Here is a 10,779-nt window from a genome sequence, read left to right as displayed (position 1 = left end):
TGGGGCGTTCAGTCCCCGTCGTCTGCATGTCGTCCCCCGGTCCCCGTTTTCTTCCCATCGTCTGCCAGGTAGACAGCCGCATTATCTCCTCTCGGTCCGGGTCGGTAGTCGGGTTCACCACGGTGATCTTGAATCTACGCTTTGCCATATCCGCCGTCGCCTCCGCCGCGCTCTGGTACAGGCGGGTGCCATCCTCGTAGAATACCCTCATCTTCGCTGGATACGGTGTCTGGAACTTGAGATTCTTCTCCTTCATTATTCAATTCAATTCAATTCAATTCAATTTATTTAATGACCACCCAGCCAGGCTGGTGGAATTTAGTTCTCTTGGCCTCGGCATATTCTCCTCGCTTCTTCAGTATTTCAGTGGGGAAGTCATGGTCGACATAGAAGCGATCGTTGCCACATGAGACGTTCTTCTTCTGCCATGTTCGGCGTATTATCTCTTCCTTCATTTTGTAACTCCCAAACTTAACCACGATTGACCGTGGCTTCAGCTGTGGGTTGTTAGGCCTCGGGGCCAGTGCCCGGTGTGCTCGTTCGATACGAAGGTCCATGTCATGAGGCAGACCGAGGGCATCTTTAAACAAGCCGTCTAGAAATCCATGCATGTCTTTCCCCTCTTTTTCCTCCGGGATACCATACACCCGCAGGTTCTCTCTCCTCGTCCTGCCCTCCTGGTCGAGTAGCTTAGCCTCCACGTCGGCCTGCCTCTGCATTAGCTTTTTTATTAGAGCCGTCGCCGCACCAAGCACATTTTCATTTTCTCCGATTCTCCCCTCAGTTTCATCGAGCCTGTCGTTCATTTTGTTCATGTCATTTCTTATCTCCCGAAATTGACGCTCATTGTCTTTTCTGAAGTCTTTGAGCTCGTTGTATATGTTCAACAGCGTGGCTTCTTGTTCACAGTCATCGCCACCATCTTTTCCTCCCGTTACTTCGTCATTCTCTGCCATTCCGTCGTCCTTTCCAGTTGTAATCGTGGTCGCCCTACGTCTCGTGATAGCCCCTTCTGTCATCCCTATTAAATATATACCCTGGTGTTTTTACTAAATGTTTCTCGGGGCTACATCATTTTGCTGTCGGGGAGCTCGCGAGTTAAGCAGCCATGTTCTTCCGCGGTCAGACCGGAAGTCTTGAATGAACCTTTTAATCCAAGCACCACCAAGTCATTGGGTTTATATTGATCCCTTCTTTCTCATCTGCACCTAATCAATAGAACTTCCCAGGCGTCTGGTGTTTGAGCCCCTGGCTGGTGTTTGGGCCCCTGGCTGGTGTTTGAGCCCCTGGCTGGTGTTTGAGCCCCTGGCTGGTGTTTGGGCCCCTGGCTGGTGTTTGGGCCCCTCTGGCTGGTGTTCCTCCTCTGGATGGTGTTTGAGCCTCTGGATGGTGTTTGGGCCCCTGGCGGGTGTTTGGGCCCCTGGCTGGTGTTTGGGCCCCTGGCTGGTGTTTGGGCCCCTGGCCGGTGTTTGGGCCCCTCTGGCTGGTGTTCCTCCCCTGGCTGGTGTTTGGGCCCCTGGCTGGTGTTCCTCCCCTGGCTGGTGGTTGGGCCCCTGGCCAGTGTTTGGGCCCCTCTGGCTGGTGTTCCTCCCCTGGCTGGTGTTTGGGCCCCTGGCCGGTGTTTGGGCCCCTCTGGCTGGTGTTCCTCCCCTGGCCGGTGTTTGGGCCCCTGGCCGGTGTTTGGGCCCCTCTGGCTGGTGTTCCTCCCCTGGCCGGTGTTTGGGCCCCTGGCCGGTGTTTGGGCCCCTGGCTGGTGTTTGGGCCCCTCTGGCTGGTGTTCCTCCCCTGGCTGGTGTTTGGGCCCCTGGCTGGTGTTTGGGCCCCTGGCCGGTGTTTGGGCCCCCCTGGCTGGTGTTTGGGCCCCTCTGGCTGGTGTTCCTCCCCTGGCTGGTGTTTGGGCCCCTCTGGCTGGTGTTCCTCCCCTGGCTGGTGTTTGGGCCCCTGGCCGGTGTTTGGGCCCCCCTGGCTGGTGTTCCTCCCCTGGCTGGTGTTTGGGCCCCTCTGGCTGGTGTTCCTCCCCTGGCTGGTGTTTGGGCCCCTCTGGCTGGTGTTCCTCCCCTGGCTGGTGGTTGGGCCCCTCTGGCTGGTGGTTGGGCCCCTCTGGCTGGTGTTCCTCCCCTGGCTGGTGGTTGGGCCACGTGAACACTTTCAAACATGGACTGGACACGGACGTGTTAAACAGCAATCAATTAATTTAATATAACAGTCCGGTTCTGTGTTTGTTTGTCTGTAGATTGTTGGTGAACAACTAACTTTAGGTTAGTTTAACGCGTCCGTGTCCAGTCCTTTAGATTAGCCCCACCGTTCATTGTAAACAATGATGCATGTAGGTACTGTGTGTTGTTGTAGCCACCGGGTAAATCAAGATTTTGTTATTGGTTTGTCATGACAGCAGTGTTGAGCCCCTGGCGGGTGTTTGGAGTAGGGGGTATCTGCAGAGCCGCAGAGCCAGGCTGGACGGGTTGGAGTCGGGGCTTCGTGGTCTGGACAAGTATTAGTGGTCTGGACAAGTATTAGTGGTCTGGACAAGTATTAGTGGTCTGGACAAGTATTAGTGGTCTGGACAAGTATTGCGGATGAGGGGGGGGGGCTCTCTCGCTATGTGTTGGAGTGCGCAATGTGTATGCGCATGCGTGTGGACTGGAGCACGTGAGAGTATAAAGAGTCCATTTTTTGAAACCCGTCCAATCTTTCGCCGTCGACTAAAGACTCACTACTTCAACCATTATCTAAATAAAAAAAATCTAACCCTAACTAACCTTACTGTCATGCACTTGTCCTAATAAACTAACCTACACTGTAGCACTCAACACTTACTGAGACGAAAGTTAAGTTTACTCTATTATTACTAGATCTGGTATGTCATAAATGTCTAGATGTAGCAGTACTGTCTATGTACAAGTTTACTCTATTATTACTAGATCTGGTATGTCATAAATGTCTAGATGTAACATTACTGTCTATGTACCTATGTAAACGAGACGAAAGTTAAGTTGAAAATGGGGGAAGGTAAGTTGAAAATGGGGGATCTATGTAAACGAGACGAAAGTTAAGTTGAAAATGGGGGAAGGTAAGTTGAAAATGGGGGATCTATGTAAACGAGACGAAAGTTAAGTTGAAAATGGGGGAAGGTAAGTTGAAAATGGGGGATCTATGTAAACTAGCATGGCTTTGTCATTATTCCAATGTACCCCACCCCCACCTCCAATGTACAGCCCCACCCAACCCCACCCCACCTACCCAACCTCCTCCAATGTACAGTTTCTATGTCAAATGTATGTCAGTATTCCAATGTACAGTGTGTCCCCCCCCTACCCAACCCCCCCCCACCTCCAATGTACAGCCCCACCCCACCTACCCAACCTCCCCCAATGCACAGTTTCTATGTCAAATGTATATACACTCTTTTTCTGGATTTTTTTAGTATCACAAACAGTACTGTATTTGAAAATCTGGTATGTCATAAATGTATAGATGTAGCAGTACTGTCTATCTGTATGTCGTGTGTGTCATATGATGAATTGAAAATGGGGGACCCTGATGGAAACAAGACGAAAGTCTTTCTCTGGTCTGCATCCTCTTAACAATTGTATGTATTGAGCTGTACTGTACTGTACCCATTCTGCAATCTGTTAATAAACTTTTCAATCAATCAATCAATCAACGAGACGAAAGTGAAGTTGAAAATGGTGCGCTGTAGTGCAAATACTTGTCCAGACCACTAATACTTGTCCAATCCACTAATACTTGTCCAGACCACGAAGCCCTGCCTCCAACCCGTCCAGCCTGGCTCTGCGGCTCTGCAGATACCCCCTATTGGGTGTTTGGGCCCCTGGCGGTTGTTTGAGCCCCTGGCTGGTGTTAAGCGTATATTTTTTTAATGATTCGTTATGGCGCAATCAATACTTTGTATAAATTGCGTTCGGGACCTCCATGTTTTGGGGGTATTCATCAGAAAAATCGGATCCGGGATTCGGCTCCCATCAGTCGGGCAAGAACTGCAGGTTTTCAGCCTCTCTCCTCTCTCCTGGATCTTAAGGGGGAGCTTAGTATTCCTGCCTCTGAGGAGCTTGTCGCGGCTCATGCGCGCGCTCGGCCAATCAGAGCAACGCGGAAGGGCATGTTGGTTGCCGAAAGTGTTCACGTGGTTGGGCCCCTCTGGCTGGTGTTCCTCCCCTGGCTGGTGTTCCTCCCCTGGCTGGTGTTTGGGCCCCTCTGGCTGGTGTTCCTCCCCTGGCTGGTGTTTGGGCCCCTCTGGCTGGTGTTCCTCCCCTGGCTGGTGTTTGGGCCCCTCTGGCTGGTGTTCCTCCCCTGGCTGGTGTTTGGGCCCCTGGCTGGTGTTTGGGCCCCTGGCTGGTGTTCCTCCCCTGGCTGGTGTTTGGGCCCCTGGCTGGTGTTTGGGCCCCTGGCTGGTGTTTGAGCCCCTGGCTGGTGTTTGGGCCCCTCTGGCTGGTGTTCCTCCCCTGGCTGGTGTTTGGGCCCCTGGCTGGTGTTTGGGCCCCTGGCCGGTGTTTGGGCCCCTCTGGCTGGTGTTCCTCCCCTGGCTGCCGCTTCACGCTCCGCAGGCTGAACTCTCACCTACTTCTCACACTGGTCCAAACATCTCAGAGACCATTTTTATTGCATTCCTGACCAGGGAGCCTTTTTTTAGATGTAGTCTGAGGAACATTGGAAGTTACTGGTCTGACTTAGTCGCAATTTAAAAAAAAAATCATTTACCGTATATTTGGAAATTTTATATTGTGGTTCCATTTATTGATTGATTGATTGAAATTTGTATTAACAGATTGCAGAATGGGTACAATACAGTACAGCTAAATACACACAATTGTTAAGGGGATGCAGACCAGAGAAAGACTTTCATCTTGTTTACTGTACATCAGGGTCCCCCATTTTCAATTAATCATAACATATATGACATACATGACATACAGATAGACAGTACTGCTACATCTATACATTTATGACATACCAGATTTACAAATACAGAACTGTTTGTGATACAAAAAGAGTCCAGAAAAGAGAGTATATACATTTGATGAAGAAACTGTACATTGGAGGAGGTTGGGTAGGTTGGGTGGAGGGGGGGGGTTGGGGGGGACTGTACATTGGCGGTGGTTGGGTAGGTTGGGTGGAGGGGGGGGGTTGGGTAGGTGGGGTGGGGGGGGGGGGGGGTTGGGTAGGTGGGGTGGGGGGGGGGGGAACTGTACATTGGAGGTGGTTTTCTGGGTGGGGTGGGTAGGCGGGGTGGGGTGGGGTAACTGTACATTGGATTATCGACGAAACCTTACTTGGTCCCAAGAAGAGGGTCTCGTGTGTTATTGGGTTAGGACATTTACTGTACATTGGAGGGGGTTGGGTTAGGACATTTACAGGGGCCAGTTTCGAATTGCAGTATATAAATGCATTCACAAGTGTACTGCATTTATATGCCTTGTATTGTATGCTATAATGTTTTTACATTGAATCAAGAGCAACTGTAATCATAACTGGTTCATAAATGCCAAGTTGTCTTACAAAAAAGATCCCTCATATTCTCTCATGAAAATCAATGGTGCATTTATTTATCATTTATAGGGAGGAATTTATTAATCTCTCTTTTATTTTTTGATCCACTTTTTCTCCCATTTTTCTATATTTTTCTCCCATCCCAATTTCGTATCATCCAATTCAACCCTCCCCTGTCACGAACGCTGTTTCTTGCCTCCCACAAGCCGGCTGCAATGTGGACTAAGTCATACATAGCACAAGTCCCCTCCGGTACTTGAGGTAACAGCAGTCGCATCTTTTCACCTGCGCAGCTCGATCTCTCAGTGTCGAGGAGTAACGCGTGGGAGGCTCACGCTGCCCCCGACACTTCCTGATTCTACTGCGCAGGCGCACCAACCGACTTGTAGGAGTCGCTTGTTCACAACGTTCGATCCCCACCCTTCAGTTTTCCCTCCCCGTAATACGGCCAATGTGTATTACTGCGGACGACCAGCTAAACTGAAAACAATGTGGAGAGCTGGATTCGAACACGCGAATCCTAGCGTCTCCACACTGGTGGCGAGTGCCTTGCCCACTACACCACCTAGCCGCCCTTAATTTATTAATCTCTCTTAATCATTTTTGAAGTAGTCTGGCACAGGAATTCCAGATGACAATGCATTCAAATTGATCTCTAATCTCTAATCTGTATTCAAGTGAGTAACAGAGAGAGTTCATTGCATCATGGTCCAAGTGCTCAAATGAAAGAGGGGGAACTGGACATCTCCACGCCCACCCCCGGCTCCAGCAGCCAATCGGAGCGCCTCTGTCCGGGAGCATGGGGCAGGCAGGATATATAAACCTCCTGCCAGCCGCCCCACAAGACACACAGATACATGGAACTGAGACGAGCACTCCTTACCTCACTGGGACCACAGACACGATCAAACATGAACACGTCATTGCCCCTCCTGCTTCTTCTGGTGGCCGTTCTGCTGGACGTGGGAACCGGCTTCCCCTCCGAGAGAGGCTCGCACGGCGGCAGCGAGAGGCACGCCTCCTGGGACGACGTGAACATCGTGGCCCACGGACTCCTCCAGCTGGGTCAGGCGCTGAAGGAACACGTGGACAAGTCCAAGGTCCAGATGAGGGACGTCACCGGAAAGCTGCAGGCGCTCAACAGCACCGTGGCCCGACTGGAGCGGGCGAGCGTGGACCACGACGAAGCTCTGAAGACCCGCGCCAGAGAGACGGAGAGGGAGAGGCTGGCGGAGGAGCTGGCCGATGAAGTGAGGATGAAGGTGGATGAGATGAAGGCGGAGAACCAGGGCATTCGGGCCCGGATGGAGCGGCTGGAGGAGCGGCTGGACGGGGCCCTACAGGAGGGGGGGTCGGAGGGCAACAACAGCCACTACAGCGGTGTCCCCTTTATCCAGGTGAGAGAGCGGTTTATGTTTTATTAAAGCACCGGTGGTAAGTCGTAGAAAGTCAAAAGCAACAAGGATTCCTAGATTACAGATGAAATGCAAAAAGTGGTCACTAGGAAATGTGCAGAGATGTTTTGGAGCTCATGAGTTCCCCTGCTTGTCCTCAGAGGTTACTGGAGGCCCAGAACAAACGCATCGATGACCTGGTGGAGAAGATAAAGCACCAGCAGGACAAACTGGAGAAGCAGAGCATCCAGCTGCAGACTCTCCAGAGCAAGGTGCGTCCATCCAGACCTGCATTCTATTGTTCAGATTCAACCTCTATTGTGCTCAGATTCAACCTCTATTGTGCTCAGATTCAACCTCTATTGTGCTCAGATTCAACCTCTATTGTGGTCAACCTCTATTGTGCTCAGATTCAACCTCTATTGTGCTCAGATTCAACCTCTATTGTGCTCAGATTCAACCTCTATTGTGCTCAGATTAAACCTCTATTGTGCTCAGATTCAACATCTATTGTGGTCACATTCAACATCTATTGTAGTCAGATTCAACATCTATTGTGCTCAGATTCAACATCTATTGTAGTCAGATTCAACATCTATTGTAGTCAGATTCAACCTCTATTGTGGTCAGATTCAACATATATTGTGCTCAGATTCAACATCTATTGTGGTCAGATTCAACCTCTATTGTGGTCAGATTCAACCTCTATTGTGGTCAGATTCAACCTCTATTGTGCTCAGATTAAACCTCTATTGTGCTCAGATTCAACCTCTATTGTGCTCAGATTCAACCTCTATTGGTGGAGAGAGAAAAAGGGTTAACCATTTATTTTCCCCCTTTCTATTCTATTCCTTCAGGTCACAAAGAAACAGCTGAAGTCACACAGACGCAGAGATGAAGAGATGGCTCTGAAGGAACCCGTGGAAGAAAACACCGCTCCAACTGGTGAGCAACATATCTATACTGTCTGGAGTCAACTGGAACGTTTTGTTTCACACCACAGATTTAAAACTGCCCTCGACGACAAACAACCTTTCCCCTAGTTTGGTTTTCCTTTAGCCTTCCCACTAAACGCTTACAACTGGTCAGAACCGCTGATCGTAAAAACAAAAAATGGTACTTGACAGCTTCAAACCAGCAACAGTAAAAGTCTTGTTGCAAATCAACATATATACACACACACACACACACACACACACACACACACACACACACACACACACACACACACACACACACACACACACACACACACACACACACACATGTATATATACTGTATACTTTTTTATATAAATTGCTCAGGTATATGGACAAGATGTACATGGCATCCTCTACAAGTTTAAACAAAAAAATATGGTCTATTCTGAAGAGAAAAATAATCTGAGAGGTCATTTTATATCTGCCCACATGAATTATGACTCATTTACTATCTGCAAAGTGTCGTAACGAGAGGAAAGTGTACCTTTACCCCCGAGTCTACAATAGCTACCGGTTGGCAGCGCAGCACATAAAGCAGTCCAAAGATCAAGGAAAACTAGGACACCAGCATTTCTCTCTCCCCAACTCACCTACTTTTCTAACGACACAAGCAGTGCTTAGTATGGACGGAGAACATCAACGTTAACACATTATCACTCTGTCGACTCTGAAATGATCTGACCTGCTTCGCGTTTTGCTTTCAGGTTTGGCCGCTGACTGCCACGAGCTGTTCCTGCGCGGCGAGAGGCGTAGCGGCGTGCACACGGTCCAGCCGCCCAACGCCGACTCTCTGGACGTCCTCTGTGACATGACCTCAGGTGAGGGAGTGGGGGAAGTCCTCCCAGGGGTTTTTCTGAAATCTGGACCGACGAGACAAAGCCGCTAGTCTTCAAGGTGCCAGGAATCTGACCTCCTCCCTCCTTTCCCTCACAGAAGGTGGATGGACCGTCATCCAGAGACGGCAAGATGGATCCCAGAACTTCAATCAGCTGTGGAGAGACTATCGAAGAGGCTTTGGCAACCTGAATGGTGAGCGATAGCTTTGACGAACAAAGGCCATAAAAAAAAAAAACTCCTTTCCTGAAACATAGCAGTTCACTATGAATCTCAGTCACACCAACAATAACCTCTCTCTCTCTCTCTCTCTCTCTCTCTCTCTCTCTCTCTCTCTCTCTCTCTCTCTCTCTCTCTCTCTCTCTCTCTCTCTCTCCCCCCCCAGGTGAGTTTTGGCTCGGACTGGAGAACATCCGTTCTCTGACCCAGCGAGGCCAGTACACTCTGCAGGTGGAACTCTCCGACTGGAGGGGACAGCGAGAGTCTACTCATTACCGCTTCCACTTGGACGGAGAAGAGCAGAACTACGCCCTTCATCTGGACCAGGCCTCTCCTGGGGTTCTGAAGAGCGCCATGAGCACCGGACCCTCAGGTCTTCCCTTCTCTACCCCAGACAGAGACAACGATCCCAGCGCAGACCTCCACTGTGCAAAGCTTCTCTCAGGTAAGCCTGTTTTTCTAAAAGTCAATCAACATCCATTGAGCATTATTCACACGGTGGCCGTTTTGCTCTTAATATCATGCTCGGGTTGTGATTCCTCGATGGTAGAATCCCAACCCGAGCATGACATAAAAGCACAATAGCTGCCGTGCGGTGGATTACAGGGGGAATTCAATAAGCTGGTGGTTCAGTGACTGTGGCGAGGCCAACCGCATTCTTTAACATGAACGTTACTCTGTTTGCAGGTGGCTGGTGGTTCAGTGACTGTGGCGAGGCCAACCTCAATGGCGTGTATCCCAGAAGCTCCAGTCTCGTGAGGAGGAAACAGTCCAGAAGGCAACAGATGTTTTGGAAAACCACGAAAAGACACAACCACTCCCTGAAAGCAACCGTTCTGAAGATCGCACCCGTCACGATCAAGCAATAGAAGATCGCACCCGTCACGATCAAGCAATAGAAGATTGCACCCGTCACGATCAAGCAATAGAAGATCGCACCCGTCATGATCAAGCAATAGAAGATCGCACCCGTCACGATCAAGCAATAGAAGATCGCACCCGTCACGATCAAGCAATAGAAGATTGCACCCGTCACGATCAAGCAATAGAAGATCGCACCCGTCATGATCAAGCAATAGAAGATCGCACCCGTCACGATCAAGCAATAGGCCAATGAGTCTGCTTGGAAAACCATCTAGAATAGTGGACCAAAGACAATGATAAAAGCAGAGAGGGACAAACAGACTTGAGTTGGTCTGTCCACTGATATGCTCACAGGAAAATGGCATCTACCATGACCTAAAACATTTACCTTCAAAAGGTAGTTAAATTAATTGTATTGCTACTTTCAATATGCATATTTCTTATAGATCTATTCTGAAACACGAGGTAGCAAACTGTTTATATGCTATGCAATATGTTATTCCACTGTCTCAGTGAACACCAAGTCTTATTGACTACTGTAACCCTATTCCCTTTATAAGTGATGTACTTCTGAATCCTATCTTGTTTTGTAATGTTATATACAGTATTTTTTATTTTTCCATTTCTTTTGTATCATGTTTCAAATTACATTCAAACCTAAAGACTGTTCTAAAGTTTTACTACCGTTGAGTGAAAAGGTTGAAAAAAATGAAAAAAATAAATAAAACGAATTAAACACAACCTTGTTGTATCAGTTTTTGCAGGCCTCACCACACAATAAAATACACTATACCATCAGAGCTCCCCCTAGTGATTAAACTCAGGACTGTATCTGCAGAGGCTCTCATCCAACAGGGTAAATCTGCAGAGCCGCAGAGCCCAATGTCTGGGCGGGGCTTCGGGGCCTGTACTTGGAGTAGGCGGGGCTTCGGGGCCTGTACTTGAAGTGGGCGGGGCTTCTGGGCCTGTACTTGGAGTG

General features: G+C 49.3%; 1 protein-coding gene across 1 annotated transcript; it reads left to right on the top strand.

The window, feature by feature from the left end:
• Window positions 1-6,419: 6,419 nt before the first annotated feature.
• On the top strand, window positions 6,420-9,936 carry LOC311231854 (angiopoietin-related protein 4-like; the record flags this gene model as incomplete). The annotated part of the gene is made up of 7 exons (XM_084318475.1): window positions 6,420-6,905; window positions 7,064-7,174; window positions 7,760-7,847; window positions 8,588-8,701; window positions 8,817-8,912; window positions 9,103-9,381; window positions 9,624-9,936. The coding sequence occupies 7 exons, from the start codon at window positions 6,420-6,422 to the stop codon at window positions 9,803-9,805; spliced, it is 1,356 nt and encodes a 451-aa protein (XP_084174601.1). The 3' UTR covers window positions 9,806-9,936.
• Between the last annotated feature and the right edge of the window lie 843 nt (window positions 9,937-10,779).

This window comes from Notolepis coatsorum (genome assembly GCF_963971535.1).
Source record: "Notolepis coatsorum genome assembly, chromosome: 7".
In the NCBI taxonomy this organism is placed as follows: Eukaryota; Metazoa; Chordata; class Actinopteri; order Aulopiformes; family Paralepididae; genus Notolepis; species Notolepis coatsorum.
This window is presented reverse-complemented; position numbering and strand designations above follow the sequence as displayed.